General features: G+C 35.3%; 1 protein-coding gene across 4 annotated transcripts in view; it reads left to right on the forward strand.

Annotated features, from left to right (window-relative positions):
* GABRG3 (gamma-aminobutyric acid type A receptor subunit gamma3) overlaps positions 1-16,871 on the forward strand; it is a 668,605-nt gene that overhangs the window by 633,585 nt on the left and 18,149 nt on the right. For all 4 annotated transcript variants that reach the window (XM_032342305.1, XM_032342306.1, XM_032342308.1 and 1 more), the window contains one exon: positions 15,739-15,891. In XM_032342305.1, the coding sequence (XP_032198196.1) occupies positions 15,739-15,891 (153 nt within the window). The remainder of the gene's footprint in view (positions 1-15,738; positions 15,892-16,871) is intronic.

Here is a 16,871-nt window from a genome sequence, read left to right on the forward strand (position 1 = left end):
GGATTAGCAATGCTTAAATTGTCTTTTTTAAAGACACTATCAAGAGCTAACAAGGACACTATGTAATAATAAAAGGAATAACCCAACAAGAAGATATGACAACTGTAAATATTTATGCACCCAACATGGGAAAACCCAAATACATAAAACATTTAGTAGAAAATATAAAGGAACTAAGGAATAGTAAACAATAATTGTAGGGGACTGTAGCACTCCACTTACATCAATGGACAGATCATCCAAACAAAAAACCAACAAGGAAACAACGGATTTGAATGACACACTGAACCAGACAGATTTAGTAGATATATCCAGAACTTCCCATCCTAACATACCAGAATGCACATTCCTCCCCAGTGTAGATGGAACATTCTCCAGAATGGATCATATATTAGGCTACAAAACATGTCTCAACAAATTAAAAAAAAAAAAAAAAAAGATCAAAGTTATACTGTATATCTTTTCTGACCACAGTGCTATGAAACTAGAAATTGACCACAAGATAAAATCAGGAAAGACACAAATACATGGAGGTTAAATAACATGCTACTAAAGATAGAATGGGTCAACCAAGAAAGAAAAAGAATCAAAACTACATGGAAAGAAATTACAATGAAAGCAAAATTGTCCCAAATCTTTGGGAGGCAGCAGAAGTAGTTCTAAGAGGGAATCTTGTAGTAATACATGCTTACATCAAGAAGCATGAAAAACTTCAAATAAACCACTAATTTTATACTTAAGTAGCTAAAAAAAAGAAAAAAGAACAAAGAAAAACCAAAAGGTTAGAACAGAAATAAATGAAATAGAAAAAAAAAAAAAAAAAGACTCAAATAACCTACCTAAAGTGAAACAGGGAAGAATAGAAAATTTGAAAAGAAAATTACCAACAATGAAATTGAATCGGTAATCAAAAAACTTCCAACATACAGAAGTCCAGGATCAAATGGCCTCACAGATGAATTCTACCTAACATTTAAAGAAGAGTAAATATTTATTCTTCTCAAACTTAAAAAAAAAAAGAAAAAGATAGAAAACTTCCCAATTTATTCTGAGAACAGCATTATGCTAATATCAAAACTAGATAAAGACACTACAAAAGAGAGAGATAGAGAGAAATGTTTTTCACAGAACTAGAAAGAAAGAGTCTTGAAATTTGTATGGAAGCATAAAAGAGCCTAAATAGCAAAAGCAGTCTTGGGGGTGGTGCAGCGGTGGTGGGGGGGGGGGGCGTTGGGGAGAGAAGGGCGAAGCTGGAGGCCTCACAATTCCAGACTTCAAGTTATATTACAAACTGTAGTAATCGAGACCATATGGTACTGGCACATGGATCAAGGGAACAGAATAGAAAGTCCAGAAACAAACCCACGGTTATATGGTCAATTAATCTTTAACAGAGGAGATGAGAATATGCAATCAGAGAAAGTCTTTTCAACAAATGCTTTTGGAAAACTGGACAGCTACATGCAAAAGAATGAACCTGGGTTATTTTATTACACCATACACAAAAATAAACTCAAAATTGACTGAGGGCCTACTTATAAGACCTGAAACCAGAAAAATCCTTGAAGAGAGCACAGGCAGATATGTCTTTGAATCAGATGTAGCAAATTTTTTCTACATGCGTCTTCTGAGGCAAAGGAAACAAAAACAAAATTTAAACATCAACATGAAAAGCTTCTGCACAGCAAAGGAAACAACCAAGAAAACTAAAAGGCAACCTACTTAATGGGAAAATATATTTGCAAATGACACATATGATAAAGGGTTATTATTCAAAATATATTGAGAACTTAACACCAAAAAAACCCAAATAATCCAATTAAATGAGCAGATTACATGAACAGATATTTCGCCAAAGAAGACATCCAGATGGCCAACAGACACATGAAAAGATGCTCAACACTGCTCATCCTCAGGGAAATGCAAATCAAAGTCACAATGAGATATCACCTGACAGCTGTGGAATGGTTAAAATAAAAAACTCAAGCTGTGCCTGTGTGGCTCAGTAAGTTAAGCATCTGCCTTTGGCTCAAGTCATGATCCCAAAGTCCTTAGATCAAGTCCCACATTGTGCTCCTTGCCCAGCAGGAAACCTGCTTCTCCCTCTGCCTGCCATTCCTCCTGCTTGTGCTCTTTCCTTTCTCTCTCTCTGACAAATGAATGAATGAATGAATGAATGAATGAATAGAATAGAATAGAATAAAAAACCCAAGCAAGAACAAGTGCTGAGGAGAATTCGGAGTAAAAGGAAAGCTCTCTCACTATTGGTTCGAATGCAAACTGATGCAGCCACTGTGGAAGACAGTATGGAAGTTCTTCAAAAAATTAAAAATAGAACTATCCTGCAATCCAGTAATCACACTATGAGGTATTTACCACAAAATATACAAAATACTAATTTGAAGGGATAGATGCACCCCTATGTTTGTTGCAGCATTATTTATAATAGTTGAACCATAAAATAGCCTAAGTGTCCATTGATAGGTGGTGAATGGATAAAGAAGATGTGTTATATATAATATGGAATATTATTCAGCCATGAAAAAGTCTAAACTCTTTCTGCTTTCAACAACATGGATGGATTGAAAGAGCGTAATGGTAAGTGAAATAATCCAGTCAGAGAAAGACTAATAGCATATCATTTCATTCATATGTGGAGTTTAAGAAATGAATCAAAGAACAAAGGAAAAAAAAAGGAAGGACATAACAAGAAACAGACTCTTACCTATAGAAAACAAACTGACAGTTACCAGAGGAGAGTTGGGTGAGGAGATGGATGAAAGGATTAAGAGTATACTTATCTTGATGACACTGAGTAATATATGGAACTATTAAATCACAATATTATACACCTGAAACTAATAGAATACTGTATGTTAACTACATGGGATTAAAATTTAAAAAAATCTTTTTAAATTATAATGATAGAGAAAGAAAAAATTAAAACAACAAAAGCTTGCTCAAGATGATCTTTCTGTTCTGTTAATATGTGACCAGAGGTAGATATTCTGCATAGAAAACCCAAAAGACAGAATCCATAGAAATTATTATTCAAATTAATAAGATTTTAAAGGTAGTTGAATATAAGATCCATATTAAATTTCATTTCTGTATGCCAGAAAAACAGAGTTATAAAATGTAATTTAAGTAGAAACATAATTTAAATATATCATTGTCCATAACAACAGAATATATACCCAACAACAATTAAATTTAACACAAGACATGCCAAGACTGTATGGAAGAAATTTAATGTCTTATTGAAGGATATTCAAATTGAAATAAGTAAATCTTTATGAGGGCTAAAATTTTGTTTTGTTAAGTGCTCTACCTCCACGTAGCCACAATGAACTATAAATAAATGAAGATACATTAATTTATTGATATACTCAAAAAAAAAAATACCCAAAGTGTGGGGGGGCCTGGGTGGCTCAGTGGATTAAAGCCTCTGCCTTAGGCTCAGGTCATGATCCCAGGGTCCTGGGAACGAGCCCAGCATCAGGCTCTCTGCTTATCAGGGAGCCTGCTTTCTCCTCTCTCTCTGCCTGTCTCTCTGCCTACTTGTGATCTCTCTGTCAAATAAATAAATAAAATCTTTTAAAAAAAATACCCAAAGTGTTTATTAAAGAACTTGTGTTTTGTTTTTTTTTTTAAGTTTTATTTATTTGAGAGAGAGGGAGGTAGGGAAAGAGAGAGAGCACAAGTTAAGGGAAAGGCAGAAGGAGTGGGAGAAGCAAACTCCCCATTGAGTAGGGAGCCCAACACAGGGCTTAATCCCAGGACCCTGTGGTCACGACTTGAGCTGAAGGCATACACTAACTAATTGAGCCATATAGGCACCGCAGGGAACTTTTCAATCTTTACAATTTATATAGAAACACAAAGACCCACCCTAGCCTTGGTATGCTTGGAGAAGAATACTAAGTTTGAGGATTTTTCTATTAGTAATCAATGCAATTGTATTATTTTTCCATCTCTTGTTTTCCGGTTTTATTGAAGTATTATTAACAAATAACATTGTTGTGTGTTTATGGTATATAACATGTTGATTTGATACATGTAAATTTTGCAAAATGACTACCACAATAGGATTAATTAACTCTGTCACTTTACATTATTACCTTTTTTGTGGTAAGGTTATTACAGATTTACTCTCAGTAACCTTCAAGTATATAAAACAGTAGGGTAACTATAGTGACTATGTTGTATATTAGACCCCTAGAACATATTATTCCTATAACTGGAAGATTTTAACTTTTGACCAATATCTTCCCACTCCCCCCATCCTCCCCATCCCTGACCCTGGAGACCGCAATTCTACTCTCTGTTTCTATAGTTTGGCATTTTTATAGCTTCCTTATAAATGAGATTATAAAGTATTTTTCTTCTGTGTCTGACTTATTTCACTCAGATAATGCCCTCGAGGCCCATCCATGACATTTGTTGCAAATGGCAAAATCTCCTTCTTTCTCAGGGCTGGAAAATATTCAGTTTTACATATATATGTGTGTAAACATATGTGTATGTGTGTGTGTCTGTGTGTATGTAAGTGTATATATATATATATAATTGTTATATTGTTTTATAATTGTTATATATAACAAAACAAAAACTTACACATATACATTATATATAAATATATATTTGTATATACATAGATTATATATAAATATATATTTATAATATAAATATATATTTTATAAAGTATATTTATTTAAATAAATTTATTTATATATAAATAAATATATATATTTATATTCATTTTATTTATATATTTATATTTATATATAAATATATAATATATTTATATATTAAAATAAATATATTTATTTAAATAAATATACTTTATAAATATATATATTTATATTATAAATATATATTTATATTATAAATATATATTTATCTATAATGTATGTGTGTAAGTTTTTGTTTTTGTTTTATTTCACGTCTTTTATCCATTTATCTCTATGTGAACACTTAGGCTGTTTCCATACCTTGGCTGTCCTAAATAATGCTGCAATGAACATGGGATACAGATATGTCTTTGAGAAACCTTTAGATATGTACCCAGAAGTGAGATTGCTAGATTATATGTTGTTCTATTTTTAATTTTTTCAGAACCCTCCATACCGTTTTCCATAGTGGCTTCACCAGTTTATATTCCCACCAAAAGCGCATGACTGTTCTCTCTCTTCCACATCCTCTTCTGTAATTGTTATTTCTTGTCATGTTGACATTAACTCTTCTAAGAAGTATAGAGTGATATCTTATTATTATTTTGAGTTGCATTTCCCTGATATTATGGATGTTGAACATCTTTTCATGTATTTGTAGACTATTTGTATGTCTTCTTTGGAAAAATTCTATTTTGATTCTCAGCCTGTTTTTAGTCAGATTTATTCCTTGTTGAGTTTCTTATATACCTTGCATATAAATCTGTTATCAGATATACGGTTTGCACCTATTTTCTTCCATTCCATTTGTTGTCTTTACCTTTTATTAATTATTTCTTTTGCTATGCAGAAGTTTTTTAGTCTGATATAGTCCCACTTGTTTAATTTTGCTATTGTTGCTTGTGCTTTTGGTATCACATCGAAAATAAATTTTTGCCAAGGCCAATGTTAAGGAATTTTTCCCCTATGTTTTCTTCCAGGAGTTTTATATTCTAAGGGATGGACATTGAAGTCTTAACCATTTTGAGTTAATTTTTGTGAATAATATAAGGAATCAGTTTTATTATTTTGCATGTTATTTTTCAGTTTTCCAGTTTATTGAAGAGATTATGTCCTTTATTGAATATATTTAACTTCTTGGTCAAATAGTAGTTGACCATATATGTGTATGTTTATTTCTGGGCTCTCATTCTGTTCCATTTGTCTACCTATTTTAATGCCATTACTATATTGTTTTGATTACTATAGATTTGTAATATAGTTTGAAATCAGAAATTGTGAAGCCTACACTTTTGTTCTTCCTCAAGAGTGCTTTGGCTATTTAAGGGTCTGATGGCAGTGCACAGATCTTGCCCCAAGGGCCAGCTTGAGGGGTGGCCTTAGGGTGAGGTTCAGTTTCTGGTATGGTCTCGAGGCAATGTTCATAGTATCACTGAGGTTTAGGTTTTTCACTAGGACCATGCTCTCCAGCAACTCCCTGGGGATTCCAAGTGGCCTGGTTTCTTCCTGTGCTCCTACCTGGCATGGCCAGGTGTCCCAAATCCATGTGCCTTCAGAACTAGGGTTTGGGCCCTGTCTGTGCCACAGCCAGGGCTAGGGTTGAGGTTATGTACAGGGAATCCACAGTCCAGGGGCCTATCTGATGGCACCACGCAGAACTCCCTGGGGGGTGGTTGAGGATGAGCATTAGGGTGAGGCTTAGGGTTCATGTTTGGATTCAGCAATTAGACACATGATGGGTCTGAAGATCAGGTTTTACCTAGAACCATGCTCTCCAATGGGATCCCAGTGGTTGCACCTGGCATGGTTTCCTCCTGTATTCTTGGCTGATTTGTCAAGGATGAGTCTATGTTCCAAATCCCATCTTTGCTGAGACTTGGCATTTAGGCCCAGGGAGGGACAAAAACCAAAGCCATGCCTATGCTTAGGGTGAGGATCCAGTGGGCAGTATGCACCTATCATTTATATCTGGACTGATCTTTGTTTTTTTTTTCTCCTTCCTGCTAAATCTGGTCTTAGCTTGATTCTTTCTTTCTCTCTTTCTTTCTTTCTTTCTTTTTTAGTTCCTTGATATGTAAAAGTAAGTATTTTTATTTGACATCTTTGTTTTTGCTTAAAGCTGGTATTGGTCACTATAAAGTTCCCTCTTAGAATCGGGTTTGCTACATCCTATAGGTTTTGGTACCTTATGTTTTCATTTTTATTTGTTCCAAGAATTGCTTTTATTTCTCTTTGGTCTCTTCTTTGACCTACTGGATGTTCACAAGTGTGGGGTTAAGTTTCCACATATTTATAAATTCCCCCCCCCTTTTTTTTCCTGTTGCTAATTTGTAGGTTCATACCATTGTGGTTAGAAAAAGAATTGGTATGACTTTAATCTTCTTGAATTTGTTAAGACTTGTTTTGTGACCTAACATGTGATCTATCCTGGAAAATGTTTCCTGTGCACTTCAGAAAAATATGTATGCTTGCTGCTGTTGGATGGAATGTTTTGAATATGTCTGTTAGGTCCATTTGGTCATTGATATAGTTCAAGTCCAACATTTCCTTATGGATTCTCCATCTGAATCACCTCCCCATTGTTGCAGGTGGGGTATTGAGTTTGTACTATCGTCTGTTTCTCTCCTCAGATTTTTTGGTAATTGCTTAGTGTATTTAGATGCTCCAATGTTGGGTGCACTTATATTTGTAATTATTATAACCTCTTGATGAATCGACTCCTTTGACATTACCTACTGACCTTTGTCTCTCATTACTGTTTTTGACTTGAAATCTTTTTGTCTGACATAAATATATCTAATCTTGTTATCTTCTGGTTTTCACTTGCATGGAATTTCTCTTTCTATCCCCTCACTTCGAGCCTATGTATGTCTTGAAAGCTGAATATCCTATAGGCAGCATAAAGTTAGATCTCCTTTTTAATCTATTCAGCCACTCTATGTCTTTAATTGGAGAAGTTATTCTATTTACATTTAAAGTAATTGTTGATAAGTAGGTATTTACTAATGCCATCTTATTCATTGTTTTCTGGCTATTTTATAATCCTCTTATTCCTTTCTTTCTCTCTTGCTGTCTTCCTTTGTAAGTTGATAACTTTCCATTGTAGTATTCTTTTATCCCCTTCTCTTTATCTTTTGCATATCTATAGTAGACTTTATTTTCATAGAACAGTAGCTTTTTGCCTCACAGTTACCATAAGGATTAAATAAAATATCTTACAGCTGTGACAGTCTATTTTACATTAACTTCTCTTGCATTAAAAATGTTATTTTTATTCTTTCTCTTTTATTTAATTTTTTATATTTCTGATATCAGAATTTACCTTTTATTTTTTTGTGCCCATTAACAAATTATTGTAACTATAATTATTTTTAATACTTTTTTCCTTTAACTTTTATACTAAAATGGTTAACACTCCATCATATAATATTTTTAAAATATTCTGAATTTGATTATATACTTACCTTTATCAGTGTGTTGTATATTTCCATGTTTTTATGTTACTGACTACTTCTTTTTGTTTCAATCTGAAATCCTTTCGGCATTTCTTTTAAAGCAAGTCTAGTGGTGATGAACTCCCTCAGCTTTTGTTTGTTTGGGAAAGTCTTCAGCTTGCCTTTATTTCTGTAGGACAACTTGCAAGGTAAAGTATTTTTGGTTAACAGATTTTTTTTTTTCCCTTCAGGACTTTGGATATATCACTCCACTCTCTCTTGGTCTGCAAGGTTTCTGCGGAGAATTATGCTGATAGCTTCTTTGGGGTTCCCTTGTATGAGAACAATTTTCTTTTCTTTTTCTGCTATAATGTTCTGTCTCTTTTATTTTAGTCAGTTATATTACAATATATTTTGGAGAAATTGTTTTAGATTAAAATGTTGGGGTTACCTATCAGCTTCATGATCTTGGGTATCCAGACCTTTCCCCAAATTTGGGAAGTCTCAGTCAGCCATTATCTATCTAATTAAAATTTTATCTGCGTCTCTTTTCCTTCTGTGACTCCAGTAATTAAATTGTTTTATTAATAATATTCTATAGATCACATAGATTTCTTCACTCTTTTTTTATTCTTCTTCTTTTATTCTTTTTTTGACTGAATAATTTCAAAAGTCCTCTTCTCCTATTTAAGATTCTTTCTTCTGATTTATCAAATCTGCTGTTGATGCTTTCTATTGCATTTTTCCCCCCACCTCATTAATTGTATACTTGAGCTTCAGCATTTCTGTTTGGTTCTGTGTGTGTGTGTGTGTGTGTGTGTGTGTGTGTGTGATTTCTTTTTCTGTGTCAAATTTCTGATTTTTTGTGTGTCTTGTTTTCCTAATTGTATTATATTGTCTTTCTGTGTTTTATTTTTTTGTAGTTCAGTGAGTTTCCTTAAAATGGCTATTTTGAATTCTTGGTTGGGCAAATCACAGATCTCTGTGTTTGGGGTTGGTTATTGGAAAATTATCGTGATCTTTGTTGGGGTTCTGTTTCCTTATTTTTTTATATTCCTTTAAGTCTTGCATTGCTGCCTTTGCATTTGAAGTAGCAGTCACTTCCTCCAGTCTTTACATACTGACTTTGGGAGATAAATACCTTCCATCAGAACTGCTAGCGATTCTGAGTCTTTCTCACACTTTTTCCATGAGTGTGCATGCTCCCTCTTGTGGCATAATATTTAAACTTGTATGCCTTTTATCAATCCCAAAAAGCCATAGTGGGTGCTGACAGCCTCTCTTTTGCTTTCCCTAGTGCTTTGCTAAGAGCTCAAGCTTTCTCCCAGTCCTATGGATTTGGGTGAGCTTTCTGTGTGTACTCACTAGCCATCTGCTGAAGCTTGCTCTCACCACCCCAGAAGAAAGCACACTGGGAGCTAGCCACATTTGGGGGAGGGAGTGGTACACAGAGCACTGGAAGTGCCTGTGGGCCAGTTAGGGTGGTCCATAGTTGAGATTTCCCCAGCAACTTGTTGGAAGACCTCCTGATGGAGTCCATGAGACTGCTGGGAGGATCTGTGTCTCTTGATTATGTTCCATTCCAAGCCCTGGCTGCTATTCTCTCAGTGCTCACCACCCTCCAGGCATGCAGGTCAGGACTCAGCACTCTGTGTGAGAGGAGGGAAAATGGGCCTCATTAGCAGCATCCCAAACAGCTAGGGAAGCCAAGTACTCCGTCACACTTTCTCACTTACCTCTGTGGGAGAAATCATAGACCAAGAACATCTCTCTTATCACTAAGCTGTGCTGCTTTGGGGTATGGGTGATATGGCTAAAGTCAAACTATTCCTCTTCATTGAATCCAGTCTCAGTTTTTTTCTTTTTCTTTTCTCTAGCAATGTGTTTTAACATCTCCATTGACTCTTGGGCTTCCACGAAGGCTCTCTCATCTGTGGGTAAATGTCTGAGTCAGTGTTCTTTAGAGACTCCCAGTAGTGACCCACAAGGCTGGAGGTGGTTCATGAACCATTTTGTGGTCCACAGCTGGGACTGAGTTCTTTATGTCTATCACCCAACACAGAGTAGGTGTGACTTTTCATGAGTCCCTTGGCATATTGTGCTAGCAACAGAACCAGTGACAAGTGAGGCTGTAGATGAGTCCTCATGTAAACAGAGCTGTTTTTAGGTTCATTGAGTCAGTCGCCTTAGTAAAAGTCTGTTTTCTTAAAATGGCTGTTTTCATTCTTGAATAGCATCAGGATTTCATAGTCTCCTACCTGGATCTCACAGCTCCCACAAAAGTGCAAATATGGATGGATGCCAAATTAGTGTTATTGAGGAGGAATAAGTTCAAAGGACATCTTATTTGGCCATCTTGTTGATGTCACTCTCCTTTAATTTTTCATTTCTGAGTAACAGATTACCACAAATTTAATGGCTTAAAACAGAGCATTCAAAATTCAGCAGTTTCTGTGAGTAAAAAGCATGGGTTTGGCTTAGCTTGGTCCTCTGTTTAAGCTCTCATAAGACTGCAGTTGGGGCATTGGCTGAACTTCATTCTCATCTGGAAGCTTGACTAAGGAGGACTCTATTTCTATACCATTATGTTGTTCACAGAGTTTATTATTTGTAGCTGTAGAGCTAATTGTAGTTCACTTCTTCAAGACCAGAAGGAGAATCGCTTTTCATGAAAGTCCCAGTCCTCCTTTAAAGGGTTTTCACCTGACTGAACCAGGTCCAGTAATAATTTCTCTTTGGATTAGCTTGACATCAACAGATCTCAAAATCCATTCACCTTTGCTCTATAAAGTAACCTGATCAAAGAAATGACAGGTTACATTCTATCGGTTAAAACAAAATCACAGGTTCTCACACTAAGGTGAGAGAATTGTACCAGTGTGTTATTAATATAGGGTCATTTTATGCTGCATCTCCCAGTTTCAATAACTAAGATAATGAGGTAATTATGCTGGAATTGACATGTAAAACAGATCTGTACATATATGGATATGTGAACAAAACAGATCCATACTTACATGGCATTGTGGATGACTGAGGATGACAACGAATGATGCTGTGACAGCCAATCTTGGACTTTAAGAAATTTAATTTGGAGAAGAATCAACTACATATACAAATAAAAACAAAACTTATAGACAAAAACAATATAATACCTTTGTGATCTCCGGATAAGAAACAGATTCTCAACAGCACGAACAGTAACAAAAGTTTGATAGATTTAATTCCTTAAAATGAAGGATTTAATTCATGAACATATGTCACAAACCAAAGAAAAAGATAAGTCTTCCATGGAAAAACTTTTTTTTTTCTTAACTGAATATTGCTTTCTAATAACCAAGTCTTGGCCAGCTTTTGAAGGGTACTAACTTAGGATATTTTGAAAGGAGACCAAGGAGATACCTGCGTGAAGGAGTGAGAAGACATGACCATCACAAGGGGAGCAAATCTGGAGAAACAGCAATGATGTTTAAGAGAGATTCAATGATGATTCACAGACCTGTACCCCTGGGGCAAGTAATACATTATAGGTTAATAAAAAATAATTAAAAAAATGAGAAATTCAAAGGAAGTTTTTGGTGCATAAGGTGTAATAAATAAACAAGCTTATTGATAGCATGGAGTAAATAATTATTTTTAATCATTCTTTCTGGAAAAAAATGCTGGAGTACAGAAAATGTGGCTGGCTAGTCTTTAGCTTTGGGAGAACTCTGATTCTTACTAATCTTTGTACTTCCAACTTCATGAAACACAGTATTAGCTTAATAAATTTGTATTTCATAAATATGTGCCATTGTGCTAAAAGGTAGTGCTACAGGTGCTCTTCCAAAAAGCTTACATTGGCTCAGGAAACACACACATACACACACACAAATGAACAATTGGCAAAGAGCAACTTGTTCTTATAATTCCACTAGGCCCAAGTTGATTTTTTTTTTTTTTTTTTTTTTTTACTTTGATGGATCAAAGAGAAGCTTCTCAATGCCTCCCCAATTTTTTCTTTTCCATTTTCCCTCAGGGAAGTGGGCATCAGGCACATTCCAGGTAGACTCTGGAGAACCTCTGTGCATTCTAGATCCCTATTATCTGGCATGAGCCAACCAAAATCTATGTCCCTTTGGTTTGGAAAGAACTTATAACAGAAAATGAAAACCATTCTGGTCCAGTTCATGAACTGCATTAGGAAAGCTGCACATGGCTTAAACATACCATAGAGAGGGAAAAAATCGTCCAAGGAACACAAAGCAGGAGCTGAGACTTCACACCCAAGTTGGAGCAGACTGGGTCCATGGGGGTGTGTGAGTGTCTGAGTGTGTGAATGTATGTGTGTGGGTATATGTACACTTACAGAAGGGGAGCAGATAGAAAGAACTACATTATTCTTCAGTCAAGAGCCCTAAACCTAATGGCAGATATAACTTAGGCATATACTTGGTCTCTCTGAAGAGCTTTTCACGTTTACAGATATAGGGAGGAACTTTTGCATCCTCTGAGGGTTTTTATCTCTTCTCCTCAGGCCTACACAAACAAATTATGTGTATACAGAAACATGTGATGCATCTGGAAATTAAGACCCCATGGCCTCTGCCTTCCAATTTAGGATGAGAGGCACATTGACTATGTGTTGTTCTTATGTGGGGCAATGGTCTAGAACCCACAATTCCTCCCTCTCTGGAACTGCTTCTTGTAGTGTGTCCCAAAACCTCACCAAGAACCAACTGAGTTATATCAGGCCCCAGAATGTGGCCCTGACAGTCCATCTGTCTTTCATACTTGATAATGGGACATTCAGCAGATCTCTGGGTTAGCAAAGATGTATGCTGAGCACAGGTATAGTGTCCATTTACTTCTGGTTGGGGAGAAGCAGATAGGTTTACTAAAATGAATTGTGGGTCTTCTCTGAAATTGTCCCTCTTTATCTTTCTCAGAAAACTATAGTGGTAGCTGAAGAAATTATTCAACTCTGGATATTCCATCGACGCTGCATTCATAACTGATTTATTATGTTTTGTCTTTCTATGTTTGTTTTCTGCTTGGCTTTTAATTGAAATTTTTTGTAAAAAATAATAGACATTTAAGTATCACACATAATTCAATAATATTTCCCCAGGAAATGATGTAACTTGGCATTCATATTAGAAAAATATCTTTGTGTCTTTTGATTGCTTCAGGTTAATCATTTTTATTTCTTTGCAGTGAAATGTTAATTTGCTTAGAAATTTTAAGTGTTTCTTGGAAAATGATCTCAGTATTGATGTTTCTATCAACCATCCTGAATACTGCTACAAGAGAACACCACAAAATCTCTAATAATTAAAAGGCAGTTTTCATATGGACTCAATAGAATCTCCTTTTCAATCTTCTTAAGTAAAAACGGGACTTTCATTATCATCTTTTCATTAAACACACACTAATCGATTGCTTATCACTAAATAACACTGGTAAACAAGAGAGAGATATTCTATAACCCAATCATTTTATTGGTCTGAATAACATATTAGCAATTATAGGAATGAATTAATAAGAGTTGTTGAGAGGGGCATAGTGAGGATTTCCTGGTAAAATAAATGATTTCTAAGCTGAGATTCAAAGTGAATGGAATTACTGGGATGCAGGGGAAAAGAAAAGATCACCTAGGCAGATAAATAGAGATTTACTGGCCCAAGGGAAAAGGTCTTGGTATATCTGAGGACTTGGGGAGACTCTGATGTCCAGAGTGCAGACTTCCTTTACAAGGGGCAAAGGGCATTGCATGCAGAACGATATAGACCATACTAAATTCATGACAATAATACAAGAGTAGCAAGATGTTGGTGAAGGATTATAAGGAGAGATATGTTGGATATTTATGTTTTAGAATGATCTTTTTTTTTTTAATTTTTTATTTTTTTTATTTTTTTTTATAGTTCTTTTTTTTTTCTTTTTTTTTTTTTTATTTCCAGCATAACAGTATTCATTATTTTTGCACCACACCCCGTGCTCCATGCAATCCGTGCCCTCTATAATACCCACCACCTGGTACCCCAACCTCCCACCCCCCGTCCCTTCAAAACCCTCAGATTGTTTTTCAGAGTCCATAGTCTCTCATGGTTCACCTCCCCTTCCAATTTCCCCCAACTCCCTTCTCCACTCTAAGTCCCCATGTCCTCCATGCTATTTGTTATGCTCCACAAATAAGTGAAACCATATGATAATTGACTCTCTCTGCTTGACTTATTTCACTCAGCATAATCTCTTCCAGTTCCGTCCATGTTGCTACAAAAGTTGGGTATTCATCCTTTCTGATGGAGGCATAATACTCTATCCCCAGGGGTACAGGTCTGTGAATCACCAGGTTTACACACTTCACAGCACTCACCAAAGCACATACCCTCCCCAGTGTCCATAATCCCACCCCCTTCTCCCAAACCCCCTCCCCCCAGCAACCCTCAGTTTGTTTTGTGAGATTAAGAGTCACTTATGGTTTGTCTCCCTCCCAATCCCATCTTGTTTCATTTATTCTTTTCCTACCCACTTAAGCCCCCATGTTGCATCACCACTTCCTCATAGAATGATCTTTTTGATGATAGGACATAGAATTGTCAGGAGTGGGAAAGGGTTAGTTGTTAGGAGACAGATGGGAGCTGTAATAGAATCTGGCATTTGTGGGGAAAGGAACTGAGAACAATGCAGGAAATGAGGAAGGGAAAAGGAGGAGTCACAGGTAGCTTCTGTATTTCTGCCTTGCCTAGTGAGAAGGACTTGACTTTGGTGAGAGAAGAGCAGGCATTGGTGTGGGGGAAGATGATAGTTCAGATCTGCACATGGTAATTTCAGGTGCCAAAATGCTGAATCCAGAATGCTGAAGAGTGAAGGTCAAGCGGAGGTGGGGGACAGATGTGTTCTCAACAGGATGTTGCCTAGAAAGGACACAAAAGAAATGATTTTGGAATAAATTGTCTAATGCATTAAGTGTGCACCCTCTCCCAACTCTTTAAGGAATCTCATGGAATCTTTAGTAATAACTTTTATGGTGTGGCTTTGTTTTAGTGGGAGGAAGCAGAATGTCATAAAATGATTTCTTGTGTTTGTTTTCTGGGTTGGCACAGCCTAACTGCTGGAGTCATGAAAGGATAAGATCAACATAAAAATATCAAATAAAACATAAAATACAAGGTTGATATGCTAAAATAATGCTATAAAATAGAAATATAAAATTGTTACATAAATTTATGTATGAAAGTTTATGTTTAGCTCTGTTATTATTAAAAAAACAGAATCACTATGTATCTGCTTGAGGGTGGATTATGTTTCCCTTTATTTTAAACATAAAACAAATAGCTGGGCTCAAGCAATAATAGCTCATTGAGTAATGGTCTATCACAGAATAGATGTGCATGTCTGTCTCCTCTATCAATTAATATGTTTGTTTGTCTTTTTCCAGTGACCAGTAAAAGGTCCTGCACAGCCATGGATAAAATAAAATTTATAAAAATTAAGTTTAAGAACACCAGCATTTTGACCGTTTTTCACAATTTGATCTTATTGTAGTTGTATATTTTTATTCAGGTCATACATTTAACAAAATTATTTCCCTGAAATATTCTTTAATCAAAGAAAGTTGTTTTACTTTTGATAATATTTTATTACAGGTGATTATGTTGTCATGACCATATATTTTGAATTGAGTAGAAGAATGGGATACTTCACTATTCAAACATACATTCCCTGTATATTGACTGTGGTTTTATCCTGGGTGTCATTTTGGATAAAAAAAGATGCTACACCAGCAAGAACAGCATTAGGTGAGTTTCAAAAACAAAAACAAAAACAAGTCTCCCGTCATTTTGTGTAATATTGATACAGAAGTATTCATAAAAATTCTTCCAGTGTAAGAGATTTAGTTCAAATGTAATTGATCTAATTTGAAGGCTACTTAAACTGTGCTTAGATTGTTTCAAGTAGTCAAGTTAGACTCTTTCCGACAATAGAGTTCCAAGTGTACCACTTAAAATAAGCTGGGTTAGAGATTAAGAACAAATCAATTGCATCATCTGATACTATGCTCTAAGGATGAAGTCATCATAAAAATATAGTCACATCCTGGGAATCTGCCACACTGAAAAGTCTCATTACATTAGTGTAAAGGGACACAGCTTTTCATATACTTTTGAGGACTAAAGACCTAATATCAGTAAAATAGTCTTTTAGTGACAAAAGTTCTGATTGCCTATAGCAACTTTACCATCAAAAAAGAAAGTGATCATTTTTTCCAGCTACAATCTACACACTAAATCTCAAAGTCTTTTCATGAATTATCCTCTGATGCCCAAAGTCCTCCTAATAAAACACTAAATTCCAGGGGTTTTAGGATTATGTAACATTTTTATACCAATCTTTCTTTATGATAGGAGCATTACTTAACTTTCAATATTTTTATGTGTGAAAACAGATAATGGGTAAGAGTGATATAAAGGTTGTGTTTGCTTAAACATGTTTTTCAGAAAAGAGGGCATTTTCTCAATTTCAAAGTCTCTGCAAATGTCTCATATTTTTTTTCTGTATTTGTTACTTTATTCTTTGTTTGTTCAACCAACATAGTACTTTTTGAGCAAGATAAACTAGCCTGTAAGACCTCCACCAGTGTTAGTTTTGCATGCTTATAGAAAATACACAATAGAATTGATAAAGTATTCAGCAAAGTCACAACATAAATTTAGTAACTATTTTTGAGGTTATGAACTCAGAATTGGTCAGGTGCCATAGTAAGCATGACTTGAAAAAT

This window comes from Mustela erminea, chromosome 5 (genome assembly GCF_009829155.1).
Source record: "Mustela erminea isolate mMusErm1 chromosome 5, mMusErm1.Pri, whole genome shotgun sequence".
Taxonomy (NCBI): domain Eukaryota; kingdom Metazoa; phylum Chordata; class Mammalia; order Carnivora; family Mustelidae; genus Mustela; species Mustela erminea.